The sequence below is a fragment of the Pipra filicauda genome, unplaced genomic scaffold, assembly GCF_003945595.2.
Source record: "Pipra filicauda isolate LSUMZ 115617 unplaced genomic scaffold, ASM394559v2 scaffold120_size2142806_pilon, whole genome shotgun sequence".
NCBI classification, from domain to species: domain Eukaryota; kingdom Metazoa; phylum Chordata; class Aves; order Passeriformes; family Pipridae; genus Pipra; species Pipra filicauda.
Window position 1 is genome coordinate 451,668 of NW_024103663.1, and position 19,555 is coordinate 471,222.

At 55.3% G+C, this 19,555-nt stretch overlaps 1 protein-coding gene across 3 annotated transcripts in view; it reads right to left on the minus strand.

Annotated features, from left to right (window-relative positions):
• Positions 1–19,555, minus strand: part of RAP1GAP2 (RAP1 GTPase activating protein 2) — a 56,077-nt gene that overhangs the window by 32,450 nt on the left and 4,072 nt on the right. For 2 of the 3 annotated variants that reach the window (XM_027751626.2, XM_027751629.2), the window contains exon 3: positions 9,135–9,170. In XM_027751626.2, the coding sequence (XP_027607427.2) occupies positions 9,135–9,170 (36 nt within the window). Of the gene's footprint in view, positions 1–9,134; positions 9,171–19,209; positions 19,285–19,555 lie in introns of those variants that run through there. The other variant, XM_027751632.2, reaches the window with a different exon arrangement.

Genomic DNA, 19,555 nt, shown 5'->3' on the forward strand with positions numbered 1-19,555 from the left:
GTTAAGTATTAATGTCCTCTTGGTTTATGCTGAAGTGGCTTTGTATTGATTTTTAAAGATGTTCAATTCTCTCCTATTTGGAAATAGAGAAATACTTTGAGCAGACACTCAGCCAGGTTCCCTCTCCACCCCAATGCTGCCCAGCCCACACTGGAAGCAGTTGGTTCTGGACTCATTGCAGCTGATCTGACAGAATTTATAGGCTGAGGGCATATAATATATGTTATAATAAACAGTGAGGGGCTGGAGGAGGGCTGGGGGGCCATGGGTTCTCCTAGGAGGGCTGGATGCTCATTCACTGGGCACACAGGTGAAAGGAAAGGGAACCTCCTGCTCCCAAGGACATCCCCTCCAGCTGTGACGAGCCCTGCAGAAGCTGCCTTGTATTTCTCAGGTTCTGCTATCTGGTGGCTGCTCCGGGATGGAGCAGGGTAGGATGACAGTGATGCCTGGGGAGGCAGACAAGGTGTCAGGGCTGGCACATCTGAAAGCCCCCACCTCTGCCCTGTTAGCACCAGCACTTCCTCAGCCACCAACAGGGCATTTCCACCCGTGAAGGACCCAGCCCCATCGTTCACATCTGAGCTGCAGGCACAGCTGACCCCAGCTCTGGTGACTCAGGAGTCCTTCAGCCAGAGCCACAGCACTGTCTCGTTAGATGGCGCAGGATCCGTCCCCGTCACCCTCTGTGCCTCCCTGTGCAGGAGATATTTCTGGTTCCCTCACTCACGAGGGACAGCACCAGAAATACATGAGCTATGCCAGGCATTTGCCACAGCCGGGCTGGAGGCAGGCCAGCCCACCCCTGCAGGGGCTCACGGGAGCCCAGAGATCTGCTGGGACCCTTCCCCACTACCCCAGGCACTCACCCAGAGTCCCCCTGGGTGCTAACCACTACCTGAGCGTGGACATCTGCACTGCCCAGGTGGGAGAGCTGGGATGGGGCAGCTGCACCACCACTGGGAACTGGGAGCCAGCGAGAAACAAAAGGAGCCGATGCAACATGGACCAAAACCCAAAAATAGCAACCATTTCTCTGCAAAGGAGCAGCCACATCCCGATTTCCCTGGCATAGCAGAAATGGATTTGGGAGCTTGCAAACGAGGGAGAAAGCGATTATAGCATTTCAATCAGAACTGCAGGAAGAGGATAAGAGAGCATCCAGTTTTAGGGAAGTATCACAAGAAATAGAGCTTTAGATTATGTTACATTCAGTCCCAAGTAATCTGATTAGAAATTTATTTTATGCCTTCAGTTAGAAAGACATGGAGGAAATCCGAGGCAAACACAGAGCCGGCTCCTCCATGCAGGCAATGAGAGACAGAACACAAGTTTATCTCCCTAGAAATAGCGTGAGACAGGCGTGACACGGCAGCAGCCACCCCAGCACTGTGACAATTCCCAGCAATCAGACTGATGTGTGCAGCCCCAGGTTCCCAGCCCCACCCCACACAGTTGGCAAGGCTCCCCCACACCGCAGTGCCCCCGTGCTGGCAGCTCCCTGTGCCCCAGCCCTGTGGCTCCCACATGGAAGGACAGCGTTGAAGTGCAAGGACACATTTACCTGTTGAGCTCAAGCAGGAGCCCAGGCCACAGGCTCGCCCCTGTCCAGAGCCCATCCCTCTCTCAAGCACAGACAAGCATCAACCTTCTGCCTGACTTGGGGCTGAGCAGAGCCCACAATGGCCCATCTCCCCAGCACAATTTCCAGCCCTCTCAGGCAATAAGCAGAGAGAGCAGTCAAAGCCACAATGGAAGAATAAAAATGAAAGAACTCTCGCTGCAGGAGGGGGCTGAGGTCAGCCGGGTCCTGTCACCCTTCCTGCTGGAAGCAGCACCTCCCTGCACACCCCACACTGTCCCTGTTCAAGGCCACACAGACTTTGGAGCATCCCAATGAAATGGCTGATGGCTGCAGAGTGTGCAGGCGATGCCAAGCACCGCATGTGATGGACACACTCAACCAGACCAACAACACTTTGGTACCAGCTCCAAAGGGGGTAAGGCCTGAGCCGTAGCCAGGCCAAGAACTTCTCCAGGAAAGCCACCGAGGTGCAGTGACCCAGGAGCATCAGAGACAGGAGCCTGGAACACTGACCATGCGATCAACACATGAATAGCGGGTGGTTTTCCAAGACTCATTTATCAAGGAACAAAACAAGCTGTGGGTACAAGGAGTCTCCTACACACCTCTCCCATCTACCATGTGCCATTTGGCTACAAGCCAAACACTATCCCATAATTCCAACAGCCTGAGTAAGACAGCTTTGGGCTCTCCCTGCCCAGTAGTGTAGCTGCATGACTGCAACGGGGGCAGCATCAGCAGCTCCCTGGGGTAACTGTATAATTTCCGATGGTATAACAAGAACAAGGTAATCATGGCTATGACAGCAGCACGATTACATGGAAATTGTATTCCGGATAATTCGGGGTATTTCTCCCTGTGAACTCAGGCTTCCCAAAGAGATGAGCTCCAAGATTTCAGCATCCAATTAAATTAGATCAAATCAGAAGAGGAAATTAGTCTCTACAGCATGAGCAGACCTCTGAATTTTACTAGTAAATCAGTGAACTAAATGTCACCCTTCATCATTAAAATTACTAATAAAGCCAGATTTGGGATGCACAGCCACTAACATGCCCAACGCTTCCAGCACCACCAGCACCCTGTTCAGCCCCTGGTCCTTCCTCCACTCCCCATGCAGAGCAAAGGTCATCCCTGAAACCATTATTCCAATCAATCACCACTGGAATCCTGCCAGGAAGCTCAGGATTAGGCACAAACTTTGACCTCAGCCAAGCAATGCCCTTCCCAAGGATGCTGCGAGGGATGTGGGAGGACGGGGGTGACCCCAGGCAGAGGCAGGGAAGAGCAGAGTGGGCTTGGGCAGGAGGCTCAGGCTTCCAGGCACTGCTCACTGAGATCAGCATTCCAGGGAGAGCTGCCCTCTGCCCTGCACGGGCTCTTATGAGCCACGAGCAGGGGACACAGGGAAAGGTGTGGGGCCGGCAGCTACAGGCGACGCTGACCCGTGTCTCCAAATCCTGCTGTTGAAGAAAGCCCTCAGCCCCAGCCCTGCGAGAGCCTTGGAATAAACATCCCAAAGCACTCAGAGACAGCGTGGGATGCAGCACGGTGGCACCAGTCCCACCCTGCACAGCTGAAACCCAGGCTGGGGTTTTGCTAACCTGGCCCCAGGAGCCCTGGCTTTGCTGGGAACGACGGTGCTGCACAGGGCTGGCAGCACGGATGGGCTGCAGGGAGTCCTCATGTGAGCAGAGCAAGCAGGAGAGCTGGTGGCTGCAAGGGCAGGTCCTGGTGGCAATGCTGGACACACAGTCTGGAGGGCTGCTCCTGCTCTGGAGAAGCACTAATCCCATCACACGAAGAGGAGCCCAGCTGAGCAGAGCAGGCGCCTCGGCCTCTCTAATCCCCCTCCCCAGTGGCTCCGTCGTCACTCCCTCTCCTGAGCCTCCACTGCCACAGTGGCACCCCTTGGCCCACCGTGGATGGATGCTGTGTAGGGAAAAACACCTTCTCTCTCCAGTCACCCCGAGGGGGGGGAGCAGTGGTGGGGAGCAGCAGGGGGGTCATCAGCGTGCGCAGGAACACGCCGTGGTGCTGCAGGGGGTGGCAGCTGGAGCAGCAGCGCTGGGGTCCCAGCAACTCCCTCAGGAGATGACACTGTCTCGATTATCCGCCTCCCTCAGACACCTTGTTTGATGTGAGAGCATTAAAAGACATATAATTTGTGGAGCTAAAACACGGGTATTATCTCTGACACATCCATACTACAGGGAACGTGCTGAAGTCAATCACATCCAGAAAGGGGTTTCTGTTGCTCTACATCTTTTTTCTTGTCTCTTACTCCAGATCAAAAAAAGATGGAAAATGAAGACATTTTTTAACTGCAAACCCACCATCTTCCTCATCAAATCACCTCATGCCGTGCAACCTCATCAATGATCAGGAACAAGAGACCCAGATCAGCATGTCAGGATTTTGGGAAGTGCACTCTGCTTTCCAGACTGGAGAGGATTAACACCATACTGCTTGTAGGAAGAAGGAGCTGTTGTGGTCTCTGGTGTGACATCAGTAATATTTGAGAGGAATGAGACAGGACAGTGCCTGAAAGGATTGACCTTTTAGACTCCACAGAGACTCAAAATGTAGCTCTGACCTATTCAAGTACCTGTCAAACCTCTACGTCTCTCCTGGGTGGGAGCCTGAGACGAGCCATGTTTTTGCAACAGGCTTTGGAAGATGTGAGTTCCTTGGATATTGTATAGGTCCAATGCCAGTGTTTGCTCACCAAGTGCAAAACTAGCGTCACAAGCCCCACCAGAAATAAAAGAGCAGAGATGGAGAGGGGCATTTCTAGCCCAGGTCCACGGGCCCTTCTAGCACCAAACCTTCCCATGGCATAGGAATGCTGCTGGGTGCCAGTGGCTGCCCATCTCTGCCAGACCATGGGCTCACCGGCACCAGAGGCAGCAGGAGGCCAGGTCACAGGAGAAGTGACAGCCGGCAGCAGCAGTACAGCAATTAACAAAATTATCATCAGGAACAAACCACAGGCTTTGGCAGAGTGCCTGCATGGCCACTGCCTGCCCTGCTCCAGGCTGCTCACACTGCCCAAATCGCTCCCCATGAGCAGGCACATGGCCATGGCTGGGGGCAGCCAGTGGGCACGCTGAGTAGGGCAAGAGCTTCTCCAAACCCTGCCTGGGTGAGGCTTGTGACTCCTGCAGACAGGCCCATCCTCCTGCACCCGGACACAGGGGAGTGAACCTGCAGGCAGGTGGGACCTCAATCACCACAGCTATCACGGCTCCCTCCACCCATCATAACCATGTTTGCCCTCAGAAGGCAGTTGTTCTCCGAAGCAGCCACCCTCCAACTGTCTGCAAACAGCTCCCAGCCTGACAGGCTGTAAATACGGCAGGAGGAAAGATGTATAAACCATCACATTTTATTAGTTCTGAGACAGAGCTAAAAATAGACCCACGTGGGGCTGCTCAATCTTCTGGGCAGATGTAATTGTGGATAATCTAGCTTTAAATATGGGAAGGCTGTCTAACAGCAACAACAACATTTTAACATATGGCCGGGGCAGCGCACACAGAACGCGCCGCTGCGCCACCTCCAACCTCACCGGGGAGCTGCACTTGCACTGCCACATCCCAGCCCATCCCTTCCACTCCATAACTGGGCTTTCTGCAGGAATAAGCCCTCCCATAAAACCAAATATATACAGTGAGACACTAATAGGAAAGCACGGAGTCAAATACCAAGGGGGAGCATCAGTGGAGCTGTGCCAGCACCCATTTCCCCACCCTGAAATTTTATATAGCTAAGGCTTACCAGATTAAATGGCTGAAACACTCCAAATCCTCAGAGCTGACAGCACCTTCCTCCTCCTGGGAAAGTTTCCTCTGTCCCAAGCAGACTGTGAGATGTGCTGGGAGGATGCTGCATGGGCGCAGGGCTGGGTGTCTGCAGGCAGCCAGGACGATAACCGCCCTTCCACGAAAGAGGGAAGTGCTCCTGCCTGCTCACCAGAGATAGCAAGGAGACGTTGGGACTCGCTGGATTTTATAAATCCCCCACCAGTCCTGGGGCTGCCCTGGGTAGGATGGACTGTGCCCCTGCCACCGTCCCAACAGGCAGCTCAGGCAGCAGTGGGGACAGTGGCAGACAGCGCCTGCAGCAGCAGCAGGAATGTGTCACACTTGGCCACGTGCCTGCAGTTCCTTGGCACTGTGAGGGGTTTCATCCTAGCAGGGACCCAGCACAAGACCCACTGCCAACACAAGGACTCATTTTGCCTGGGATGCCATGCCCGGCCATGAACCTCCAAGCTGCCACAGCCCTGCACTCCTCGGGGTGCCCAACTAACACCCCAGCACAGACCCATTGAGAGACACAGCCTGACTTCATTCTGTCCCTCCAGCCCAGCACTGGTTTAACAGGGTTTACAGTTTGCTCCAAGTCCCTGGGCACCCCTCACACCCCAGCCCCACACGCTCAGTCCGTCCCTGGCATTTCTGTGCCAGAGCTGGGATAACCCTCCCCAGGCACACGGGGGGGGAGGGAGTCACTGCCCAGGGTCCCACCAGGCTCCAGAGCTGGGATAACCATCCCTGGGCATGTTGGCAGGTGAGGATCACTGCTGGGGTTTCCACTGGGCTGGCTCCAGGCTCAGCAGCCCCGGAGAGAAGCAGTTCCAAAGCAAAGGAGGTGGGAAGCTCACCTGCCTCCCTGTGTGCTGCAGTAGTTTTAACAGTGTTTCCTTTGCATGTGCTACTCCAGCTAAGTATAATTGCAAAACATATATTTGCATGCAATTATCCATTTATAAAGTGCTAATAAGTCAAAGGAATTTACTTAGATGCAAATCTGCTCGCCAGACCTTGTCCTCACAGGACCCAAGTGCAAACCTCCAAGATTAGTGCAATACTCAGAGCAGCCATCACCAAGAAGCTAAATCATTCCCACATCTTCCCATTAACTCAGCTCCAGCCCATCAAATATTAAAGAGCCCCAAGCCTGGACACAGCTCATTTTACGAAGGTCAAGTAAATCTTTCATCTCTTCCCACCTTCATCCTCTTGATCCCACCAGCAGAGGAGCATCACATGCTCTTTCATGTGAGTTCTGACTGCACACACGCTGACTCCCAGTAATTGCTGTACAGGGCTCCTTCATTCCACGGAGACATGATTATTTCGGTGCTATTTTTGCTTTATAAGGCTGAAGGAAGAGGTGACTCTTTGCCTGAAGGAGGGAATTTTTTTACTGATTTTTTTTTTTTTTTGTTAAATACTCCACGGTTTCTCAGTACCTCCCACCAACACCAACGAGCAAACAGCCAGAGTGCAGAGGCTGAAGAGCTCTCGGCGGGCAGAGGGCTGGTGAACCCCCTGCAGGACACCACTCTGCCAGCTTGTTCCAGAGATAAGGAGGAAGGTCCCCCACGTCCCCCAACACTCCCACTCTGCAGTGTCTACTCACGCTCTCCAGTCCCTCAGACATATTCATGGTTACCATAGGAACTAATGAAACCCAAACTGAAGAAGAAAAAGGAGAGACAGTCAGAGGGAAAACTGCTTTGATGCTCCAGTGCCACCTGCGTGGAGGAGTTTATTCTGAGAGAGGACAGGCAGGGATTGCCCTGCATCCCAGAGCTTCACTCAGCCCTCCTGCTGCCCTGCTCCATCCCCCCAGACACCAGATCTGAGGAGCCACATCCACCGCTGCACGCCGGTGCCCCCCGCCACGTGTCTGTGAGTCAGTGTTGATATTTGCAGCAGCATGAGGCTCCCTGAGGTGCTTGGATTTTTGCTAATGACTTATACAGGGAAAGAAAACTGCCCATGCTTGGTGCCTCTGTGCCGTGGGTTAAGCCAGGACACTCAGCCAGAGGCTGCAGCAATAACAAGAGGGCGCTAGAAAATCAAAACTTTAGGTTTATTATATTTTTATAATTTTAAAAAGCTTTTACAAGCGTGGCCGGGCCACAATTACAGAACCACTTAAAGAAGCAATCTGCCCACAGATCAGAAGCATTACAGGGTTGTGGGAAGCATTAGCTGCAAAGAGCAGTGGATGTTCATCAGAAGATCCAAGGAAACTGTCTCCACTGGCCAGGGCAGGAGGGGGCAGAGGGAGAGAGAAATGTGGAGCCAGACCCTCACCCTGCCCTGCATGGCAGCATGCCCACAGCACTTCCACAGCATTCCAAGTGCAGCACTAGTTGCCTGGCACAGTGGGGAGAGGAGGGTACACGGGGTTTCTGCAGCAGAACTGCTGCACCAGCCCTGGAAAAAAATCAGGGCACAGTGTACGGCAGAGTACAAGAAGCAGCTCAGTCCTTCTCGGCTTCACAGGAAAAGGAAAGTCTGCAGAGAATTCCCTCCACTCCCCAAAGCGGTAAATGTTGATTTAAACTTGTCATTAGTTCAGCACAACCCGAGCAGTGAGCAGAGCACCAACCATTCTGCTGTGCCATTTACAACGGGCATTTGCCAGCTCGTTCAGGCAGCTCCCCCAGGCTTCCCAGATACTTTTCCATTAATGAATAATTTGCACAAGTAATGATAATAAAGGCAAACCACGTGAGCTGTCACCCTACAAATTGCCCAGAGCCCAGGGGACACCTGGGCAGAATATTTCTGTATCAACCCAGGGTGAAGCTGACAGTGCTGGAGTCTTGTGTGCTCACAATGGGGAACCCCCAACCCAGGGAGCTTATCCAGAATCCAGGAGAGGGAAGGATGCCCTACAGTGGGAGGGAAGGGATTGGTGCCCCCAGACTTGCAGCTGGGAGGACAGAGCTGGTGGGAACAGGAAGCAGGTTCCAGAGAGCCACAAGTGCTGGGGGAGCAGAGAGCACCAGTGCCACCATTCCCAGACCTTCCTCACCTGCTTTTCCCCAGCAGCTGATGACATTTCCCAGCAGGGGCAGTGACTCCACATGCCTTGCTCCATCACAGCACAGGACCTGGCCCAGCAACCGCCTTGCCAGAGCACCACAGTCCACACCACCAGTGCCCAGCAAGTCTGTGGCAAATCCGAGATGGACCCACCAAGCAACACTGCCAGCCCAGAGACTCTCCTGGGCCCAAGTAACACCTCCACCCCCTCCAGAGTAGTGCCCAGAGCCCCCCAGCAGCACGGGAGAGGAGCTGGGTCACAGGCACTCACTCTCCCACTGACACCCAGCCCCTCTCCAGACTGCGAGGTTGAAAAATGAAATATGAAACTTCCAGATTTCACTGGATTTACACCCAGAAGCTCAGTGCCAGCCTATCCTGTTGATTCCCACCCCCAGTACCCCCAAGGCAGAGTTGGTGCCCTGTGAGTTGGCCAGTGCACGTCTCAGCCCACTGATCTTACAGTGATCGTGTCACTGTATTTGTTATAATCTCCCAGTGCCTGATTCACCTTAGACTTTCAGAACAGGCTATGGGACATGTACAAACACATGCCCTGGAAGGGGTGGACGTGGCTGGACTCCACAGAACCGGCTGGAACCCAGCTCCCAGGAAAGCATCCTCCACACACAGAGCCAGCTCCCAGCGCTGTGCATCACACAGGAAATCACCACGTGAGAGAAGAGTCAGGTACTCACTTGATCTTCAGACTGGCCAGCATTGTCTTGTCGATCCTGGGGAGAGAGCAGAGCAGGGCATTAGTGCGGGCACAGGGGCTGCGGGTGTAGCGGGGGGGATCAGGTACTGGGGTCTCCTGCCAAACACAACCTCAGCATCTACTTCAGAGGTGCCAGTACTCTGGCTGACATGACAATCACCACAGAAGGACTTCATCAGAAAACAAATTCAGCCAAAATTTAACCCAAAGTGAAGCCTGGCAGCAAGCAAGACAAAATCCCCCCAGTCCTTTCCTGTTGGTGACCAATGCAGAACTGCTGCCTCCCCACCTGGAACGGCAGAGGTGGGTGAGCTGGGCAGCAAAGGAGGACATCACCCATGTCCTGACTATCTCCAAAGCACAGCTCCCATAAAACATGTATTTACACGTGATAGACCTGTGAGAACCCTGACGTGCTGGGAAGATCCCACCAAACCCCACAAACGTCACCCTCCCTGGGCAGACAGAATACAGAGTAGCCACATTGGTCCTAGCCCCAGATGGCTCACATGGAATCAGGAGCCCCAGTTCATTCACTCATTTCCTTGGCACCATTAATGAGTGCCCATCTCCACAGAATCATTATAGTTAGAGTCATATTAATATTAATTAATGCAAATCATAGTAATGTCTCAAAATGCAAAACAATGTCTTTTGGCAGTCATTGCAAATGCTCTGTTATCTGCCACATGGAATCAGTTCCACATCTCAAAAAAGATCAAACAGCAAAAAGAGCACCCCCAACCCCCTCTTGTTTCGTGCTGTGATCACAGAGGACACAGCACAGCCACAGCAATACAGCTTCCCCTCTGCTCACAGCTTTACCTTCACCACCCCCAGCTGGGCTCTGCTGTCACGAGGTGGCTGCACCCGCGGGTGACACGGCAGGGCCAGGTCCCAGGTCCCCAGCACGCCGTGCCACAGGCTGAGCCTGACAGGGACCAGGGCAGAGGCACCATCACCCCTCCCAGGGTCCCTCTCTTGCACCATCACTGCACTCACAAAACCCCACGGCCACAGAAACTCCATTCCGGGCACTTCCCCAAACATGCTCTGCCCTGAAGAGCCAGCGCACTGCTGCTCCTAAAAATAGACCCAGGGCACCTGCTATTGTCACTTAATACCTAACAAGCCTGTCCAGATCTTGTTGATCATTAAATCAGGTTGAACATCAGAGAATGCTAGGTGGCAGAGCTGTTCCCAGACTTGGTGGTAGGTGCAAAGGAGCCCAGGGGGAGTGGGTGGCTGGGGCAGCACCTGTGGGACCTGTGCCCGAGTGGAGGCTGCACGAGTAGCTCCATCCGGAGCCACGGGAAGAAAAACCAGTCGTTATTTGGCCTCAGAGAGAGAAGAAAGAAAAAAAAGTCAAAACAACAAAAAAAAGAAACACACAGGAAAGAAACTCCTCTGCTTGGGAAACCGCAGTGGCACTATGACTATGAGAGCAGTTTGTCTGCCCTGCCCTGCTGCCAAGGAGGCAAAGTGAAGCACCCATGCCCGTGCTCTGGTACAGCCCTGGGGCTCCACGGCCCTGGGCAGCACCAGTCCCAGGGCAGCACCAGTCCCAGGGCAGCACCAGTCCCAGGGCAGCACTCACAGTGGCTTTGCTCGCCATGTGCATCCCTACAGTCAATGTGGGGGCACCACGTCTGCCCCCCAAGACAAGCACGCTGCTCCAGGACCTCGCCAGCAGCAGATGCAGCCGGTAGAGAGAAAAAAACAATATTTCCAGCCCAGTAGAGGTTGGAAATAGCAAGTGCAGCCACAGCGAGCGGCGGCTGGGTGTGCCCGGACACCTCACACGCGGCCCCACAGGAAGGGTGGGTCGGCCGGGACCGTGAGAAGATGCAAGTGCAGGGACAGGGCTGTAGCAGGTCCCTTCTTTTCCCGTAAACGCCCAAGGAAAGGTTCTCCTGGCCGCGCACGGGAGCGTCTTCCCCAGGGACCCAGGAAGATGCGCACCGACCCCTCGGGAGCTCCCCCCGCAGCACACGGAGGATGGGGCTCCTCCCCCGCGCTCCCCGCCTGTATCTCTCACCACGCAGACACCGACACTGGTGTCTAAAGGAAAGCCCATGTCCTGTTCCCCCAGCCCTGACTGTGATGGCACAGCCCAGCCAGCACAGCAACCAACAGCCAGTGCAGCCCCTCCGCAGCCGACACGGCCCCCCCTCCCACCAGCCGGCAGACCACATTTTCCTGAGCGGTTCTCCAGCTTGCAGTTGTCTTTTTCCTGCAACTGCCAAAGCAGTGCTGAAAAACAACAGAGCAAAGCCCAGTTGGCCCCTGAACACCTCTGCCAAGGGGGGCTCACGGCTCAGCTCCACCGCAGCGGGAGCTCCCAGGATGCCCCCGGGATGCCCCCAGTGCACTCAGAGCCCCAGAGCCACTGCCCCCGACAGAGACTGTGGGGCAGAGCTGTCCAAGAGCTGCGATTTGTCCACCACAAAATGAGCACACATTTCACAAAACTTATTTGTACAGAAGTTTTTCCAAGTGCTCCCTTCCCCTCTGTATGTAAAAAACCCACAATCCAGCCAAGGCAGCTCACTTGGTTTCAGCGAGGCGTGTGCTCCGTCCCAGGGGACTCTGCCCAAAGCCTCAGTGCGCTGGCTGCCCCCCACAGCCCTCACAGTTACTCAGCATTTCCCCCAGCGGGTCTCAAGCAGCTCCAAGCCCACAGCACCACATTTTCCCTCAAAGCCTTGGAGCTGCCATTGCCCAGTCCTGGTCCTTACAGCTGCTGCAGAACAGAGAGGGGGCAGAGCAACCTTCTGCCCCAAACACCCAACACCATTACAGTGTCACTGACTGGGCCTGATCACAGTCACACAGCACAGACCTGGAATGGGCATAAAACACCTCGGAGAGGGGACCTGGAGAGAGGGCAGAGGGAGAACAGTGCATTTTCTTAACTATTTCCCTACAGATCAACACCTCTTGGAGGGAAGGGACAGGAGCAAACAGGCCCACTGAACTCAGGGTGCAGGTGAGAGCCGTGGTGCTCTGCTGAGGACAGACAGAGCAGCAAGAGAAAGGTGCAGGGGCATAGAAGCTCTTGCAGGTGACGTGCCCACAGGAGCCCACCATGAGCTCCCAGGGAGGTCTCCTCCCTGTCTGGCGCTCCCGAGGCTTTGCTGTGTTGAAGCTGTGCTGGGCTTCCCGCGGGCACAGAGGGAAGAAGGTCCTTCCCAACACTCACACACTGCTGTTGGCGCTGGGTTGTGGGAAAGGCTCTGCTATGAGGGCAGAGCCACCACGTACTGCAGCGCGTGGTGCTTCCTCCTTTGAAGCCTCAGAGGGAAGAAAAGCTCCTCACATGGCTCCCAGAAGTGAGGCGGGGAGGGAGAGGGAAGGCACTCACCAGCCGTAGCCGCCGAAGGAGACGCTGCGCTTCCTCTGGAACATGGTGGTGGCTCAGTGCTGCGGCCACGGGGGCAGTGGTTATGGGGCAGTGGCACTCGTGTGCCAGCCCTGCAGGGCACAGCCACAGCGGCACTTCCTGCTGTGAGGGAGCTGTGCTGGGGCGGGGGGACCCCGGCACCTCCTGGTCAGCCGCCCCCAGCACAGCAGCGCATGCACACATGCACACACCACCACCACAAAAAAGTCATTTCCTTTCCTTTCCGTGGCCACAGGCTTTTCGCAACCTCACTGCAAATATCGTATTTCTCCTAATGGCAGGAGCTGCTGTGTGGGCACCGGGGCTGAGCCGTGGACATGTGTTGCCCACAAACATCATGCCCTGGTCTGCCCCAGCCACCAAGGCCCAATCCAGAGGGTCCTGGTGGCAGCACCGTGGTCTGCCTCTTCCTCTGTCCCTGAAATGGTAGGGCTGCAGTCACGGCACAAGGCTGGTTCCCTGGCAGGGGAACCTCCACCTGCCCCTCCAGTGCCCCTCCAGGGACATCCAACTAAAGGTATCAAACCTCAGTAAGCAAAAACCCCATCATCTCATCTCTCATGGCAAACAGATCCCACTGCCCTAGAGCCCAGCGAGCCATCTCCCACCAGCTCCCACACAACTGCCTGCAGCACACATGTTCCTTCCTCTGGTTCCCCAGCAGCTCTGTAAAGCTGAAGTGGCATCTACAGCCTGACCACTACACAAACCCCCCATCCTTTAACAGCCAGGCTTCAGAAATCCCATGGAAATGGAAATGCTGACCTCTAGCTGGGTATGAGCTCCCATCCATCTCAAATCCCAAGAAAACAGAAACTGTTCCCTGCACCAGGCTTTGGGCATTGCGGGTCACAGCAGAGCTGTGGGGAGATGAGCCAAGCTCCAGGGGTGGGCATGGTGCCCAGGTGTCCCCACAACTTCCACTTCCCCAAACCAGCCAAGAGTGCCCGCCTGCACCCACTCAGGGCTGGGCTACACTGGGATATCACCCTCCACCAGTCAAAAAGGAAGGGTGGGAACCCTGAGCACCCCTCGGCAATCAAGGGGCAGGGGGAGCTTTCCTGAGGCCACAGAGTGACCCTGGAGTGCAGCCTGGCACCGCAGCCAGGAGGGGGGAGCTGCTCACCCACACATCATCCCCTGTGCCCACGGGATCCAGGAGCCCAGAGCTCACGTCCCAGAGCTGCAGCAGTTCAAAGGCCAGTGACAGCCTCTGACTGCCAAGGTCTGACCAGATCAGCTACAGAACACTCACCTCCCACCCTGGTGATCCAAACCAAGGTCTGGTGCAGACATACAGCATCCCCTCAGCCCGACACTCCAGGCAGTGCTGGCTCCGGGGACTAAGGCAGCTGTAGCCCAATGCTCTCATCCAAGCACCCAAACGCTGTAAATTGAGAGACATTTGCATTTTGTCTGATGTGTGAAAGAAAGGGGCGGGGGGGGGGGGGGGGGGGGGGGGACAGTATAAGGAGTTGGAGAGAGAAATCACTCAACTCCAGGGAAAAAACTTGGATTGAAATCTAGCTATTTCAACTCCTACTTTTCTGCCCACAGCCTTAAAGGGATGAAAGGATGGAAATTCTTTGCATTTTAGAGCTCTTAAGGACGTTATTAAAAAAAAAAACAAAAAAAAAACAAAACCCAAAAAAAACAGGCTGCAGGCTTTGCAGCCATAATTCAGGTACCACGAAGCATCTGGAACAGACATTTGCTTGGAGCACGTTTGCTCCTGGCCTGCATGATCCTTGTCAAAGCTCTGCATCAACAGCACCGTGTGACGTTATTCTCTCGCTTCATCTTCCCTCAGGTCTCATATTCCTTACACTCAACCCAGCTGATTTCTGCCCAGCTCTACTGAGCTGCTCACAATTAAAATGCCTGAAAATAAAAGCAGGGAGCTTCCTGCACAGCCAGGCTCTGCCACACAAGGGAATAACACCCAACACATCCTCTTCAGTGCAGCCCTGCACACAGAGGTGTGGGACAGGGAGTGACAGCAGCTGTGGGAAGCTCTGACCTTAGCTGGCACTACATCGGGAACAACTTGGAGAGTCACAGAGAAACAGCCAGCTCTCCATTTAGACCTTTCCCCTTGCAGCACCATCAGCACCAGCTACTACATCTTGTTCTGCCACTTCAGCCCCGTGTGAACTCGTGGCTGCTGGAGGTGACATGGAAACAGGGAAGGTGACGGGGACACACACAGCAAGGCAGGGCCCAACTCCCCTTTGCTAGGAGGTCACCACAGTCAGCAGGTCAGAATCACTCCAACAGCTCTTTCTCATGTCTCATCTGTGCTAAATTACAGAGTAATCACACACCTCTCCCAGGATTTTGGAGCGCAGGAGGGCGGGACCTTGGCACGGCCATAGGAACACATCTCCCTTTCCTGCTGCCCAAGAGAGTGTGGGGCAGCCCCCATGGAAACCCACCTCACCCCACACCAGTGCCCAGGGAAGGGTGGAAGCCTGCTCCCCATCCCCACATGTCTGGCAGCCCCCCAGGGCCATGTCAGCCACCACAGATACAGGTGATAAACTACATTTGTACCAGGCAAAGGTTAAAAATACACGAAGAACCCAACCCCAGCTCCTCCGAGGCCACCAGGCTCCCTTGCTCCCAGGAACCACATCATCCCTTGCTCCTGGGTCCCACAGCACCACTTGCCCAGCACCACCTCGCCTGCATGGGAGTGCATCCAGAAATAGTCTCTGCAATGACATTTTCTCACTTCCCCTCTTCCCCCTGAGGTATTTCACACAGTTGGGCTCAAAAACAAAAGGGAAAACAACCCTTCCCCCTTTCAGAGCAGGCACAGCCAAATCATAACCGAGCAGCCAAAATTAGGGAACAAAAGCCCTGGGGAAGGACAGCTCCTCAGTACCATCTACCTCAGTCTAAATTAACATCTCTCGGGGACCTCTGCCAGAACCAGGATCCCATCACTCTGACCCAACCCAGTGAACAGCCTCAGCCCACTGGGAACACTGGGTATGGGCTGCCACACTGCTGGTAACACCTCAGAGCAGGATGGTGCCCAGGAAGGGCAGCATAATCCTTTTTGTTACTGGGCTAAGAGATTGATTTCATCATTAGTGCTTTAATATCACCTGCGGCACTTTGAGGGCATTCAGCTTGCTATTATGACTCTAGGGAAGGTTGTGGGCACCCAGAAATATTAGATTTTGTCCTGGCAGGAAGAACACATTGTGCACATCATCAGAGCAAAGGAGAACAGTGTCCAAATTAACTCTGACTCAGTCCATGGAATATTTTTAATGCTATTTTCTCCCCTTTATGGTGCTGCTAAAGTGAAAAGAGTAACTCAATGTCTTAAATGCAGCTTCCCACAAACCCCAGCTTGCTCTCAGAGGCGGTTCTTTGCCACTCAACAGCATCAGGTCAGCAGCACTCACTGGCCATCACAGGGCTCCCTCAGCCACCACGCTTGGGAGGGGACACTGTGTGCCACCCAAGAGGAGAGCTTCAGCTGAAGGACAGGAAAGCCGAGGACAGCTGCTAGATAGACCCTCCTGAGACCAAGGTTGTGCACAGCCCACACTGCAAACCACACTCCAGCTCCTCTTCCACATTCTTGAGGAACCACTGACATCTCATGGACTCATCCCTACATCCAAAGCGATCTGATCCCTCCTGCTCAGTTCTATGGAAACAGTTGAAAAACAAATCCTGGAGGAAGCCACCACTCAACCTGAAAAACGCCACTTCTGACAGTGGTACAGAGGGTACACCCACCCAGGTGTGGCACCACCAGCATTCCCAGCAGCCTGGGGAGCACCCAGTACAGAGGAGGTCCCCACACACTGGGACCACAGCATGGAGGAGGGGAACCCAGGAAAGCAACAGGTGCCAGCTGAGCCACACCCCAGCACTGGCCTGTGCTCCCCAAAACCCCGCTGGTTTCTCTCAGCATCACATGACCCAGCTCTTTGCTGCAGAGGGACACAGATCGTGCCTCATCACAGCCCCACATGTAGAAACATCATACAGGCTCATTGAATTCTTCTCTGCCCATTGTGAATTTAACATACAGTCATTTGTTTTCTCAAGTCCACCCATTTTAGAGCCCTCCCTTGCCAGTGAGGGCATGAAATTCTCTGGAGAGGCTCTATCTAGGAAAAGCCTGTTCAAGCACACAAATTTTCTGTGCCTGTTTTCCCCACCTCTTCCAGCCATCCACTCCCTAAGCAAGTGGAGCCCAAGGGAGGATGCTTCAGGAGAGCAGCAGAGACCTGCATCCACATGCACTGTGCCTCCCCAGTATCCAGCAGGAAGGTTGCTCTGTGCCTCCACATGGGTGCCTTGCTCAGGATGATCCAGAGACAGGGCAGCATCGCTGCTCCCACCGCTCCTCGCTGTGCCAGGGGCATCCCTGCTGCAGGCAGGCCAGCAGCTGCCACGTCCCTGGGCACTGTCACCATGGCTACCTGCACATCCACTGCGCATCCCACACCACAGCCCAGGGTCCCCACTGCAGGGGGAGCTCATCGCCTGCTTGCCCGGGTGGAGGAAGGATGCTTTGGGCAACCACCGCATTCCCGGTGGCAGGCTGGCACCGGCAGCAGCACTGGGAACCAGGGAGCATTTGGCCCAATTCGCACGACAAATACGGGGGCAGGATGGAGTGGGGGAGGGTGACTGCAGCCAATGAGGAAATTATGGAGAGACAGAAAAAGAACAGCTTAAACTAAAAATCAGGGTTGGAAAAACATGGGGGCGGGAGGAAAGCATGGGAATGAGAGAGTCCTGAACAAGCTTTGACTGGAAATTAGGAGGTTTCTAATCTTCAATACAAACAGTCTCTGGAACAGTTTCCTAATAACAGAAGTAAAGGAACAAAAAAACCCCAAAAACTTAACTGAGGTTTAGCATGCTTGTGAAGACATTACACGAGACAGCAAAATCTAGTGGAAGATGTCCCTGTCCATGGCAGGGGGGTTAGAACTGGATGTTCTTTAAGGTCCCTTCGACCCAAACCATTCTGTGATGCTATGGTGCCTGCAGCAGCAGGGCACTGGGCTCACTAACCTGCTGTGTACCCTCACACCTTCTTCTGCCAGGGGCTGCTCCTCCAGCCACCCCTGCCCTGCACCCCAGCCTTGGCAACAGGCAGGGATGCTGCGGCTGCCCGAGGCCAAGCTGTGCTGGTGCAGGGTCAGACCTCAGCAGCCGGGGCTCGGGTTCAAGGCCAAACACATGGTTCCCTCTGAATGTTGCAAACAAGGCACACAGGGCTTGGACTTGAGCTTTTCCAAATCCCGGTACCTCTTGTCAACATCACCTATATTTTTTCCACCATTTTGGGTCGTTTTTGCAAGAGCCAGGCTAGATTCAAATCAGAGTCAAGACACAGTCTTTCTGTTTTGGCATCCAACTTGGAGACAGATGTTAACTTGAAGCAGGGATTCATCTACCCCCGTGAGGTTGCAAAGAGGTCTGGAGAGAATGAGCTGTTTTTAGCTCCTGGAAAAAATGTCTCTGCTCCTGTTGCTGCTGAAGTCCTGTTCCTGTTTCCACAGCAGCCGCTAACAACACGCAGAGCATCTGACCAGGTACACAACAGGCAGCAGCAGGACAGGGACCCTTCAAGCAGCCCCCAGAACTCTGCCACCATACAGATATGCTTAGGGATGAAGGGAGGGAAGGATGATAAAACAAACAAGCAAAGAAAAAGGCAGTTTTGTTGCTGTGGTTATCATCCCCTGTGGGAGGAACCAGCAACAGAGGGAGAATGCAGTATCTGCGAAACGCGGTGTGTGCGAGCGCGAGCCTGCTGCCTGCAATCACGATGCATGTTGGATCTGAATTTAGACTCTTTGGCGTGATTCCAACCCTCAATAAGTCATGCCGTGTGGACAGATATTATGTCCCTTCTGCTACTAAAACAACAAGCAGTCTTAAATAAAACAGCAGAGCCTGGAGCATGCAGAAGACACCAGCACCTGGCAGGATCCATCTCACACCCTGCATTCACCAGGGATGCAGGCGACATCTCACACAGCCCTCACAGGCTCTGTGGAGCTCCACACGGGGAACACCGGTGCTCTGCCCTCGGAGATGAGCAGGTTGAAGGGAAATGCTCAGCCTGGCGAGCAGACATTGCTCTGCTTCCCCGGCAGGGATGAGCTGCAGCCTCGCTCAGGGACAGCGACGGGGAGGGTCATCCCAGTAGACTGGCGTGGGGTGCGCAGGGAGGCTCAGACGGCCCTTTTCTCTGTGAACACCTGGGGGTCCCCAGCCAAGGAGGTGCCCGGGGGGGGGGGCAGGACCGAGCCCCCCGCATCCCACCGAGCCCCACCAGTGCTGTTCCCGGGGACAGCGGGCAGAGCCCCGCACGGACCGGTGGATGACTCCTCCTTGAACGGTCAGTATTTAAGGGCAGCGCCGGTAGCCACCTCGCCGTCACCCCACACACGGGTCCCGCTCCCAGTCCCCGGCCCCAAGCCCCCGAACAGCCCCCGGGTTCTGGGTCCCGATGCCGGCCCCGGCCCCAAGCCCCCGCACAGCCATCGCGGCTCCGAACGCAGCCGGAGAAGCCGAGAGCCGTGGGGCAGCTCCGCTGCGGGTCTGCCCGCGCTCCGCCGAGACCCCCGGGCTCCCGCGTGCCCCGCCACGAACACGTACGTACCGCGGAGGATGGAGCCGCAGCCCCGCACCGTCCCTGCCGCTCCCGCCTGCGGATCCCGCCGCGGTGGCGGAGCCGGCCCCGCGCGGGGCGGTGCGGGGCGGTGCGGGGCGGTGCAGAGCGGGGCGGGGCCGGGTAGGGCGGTGCGGGGCGGGGCGGTGCGGGGCGGGGCGGGGCGGAGCCGGGCCGTGCCAGGCGGAGCCGCGCGCGCTCCCCGCCCGCCGCCGCGGCCCCGGGATCCCGCGGCGTGCGCGGGCACTGAGGCTGCGGGGGCAGAGCCGACTCCTGCCACCCTGCCCTGCCCTGCCCTGCCCTGCCCTGCCCTGCCCTGCCCTGTCCTGCCCTGTCT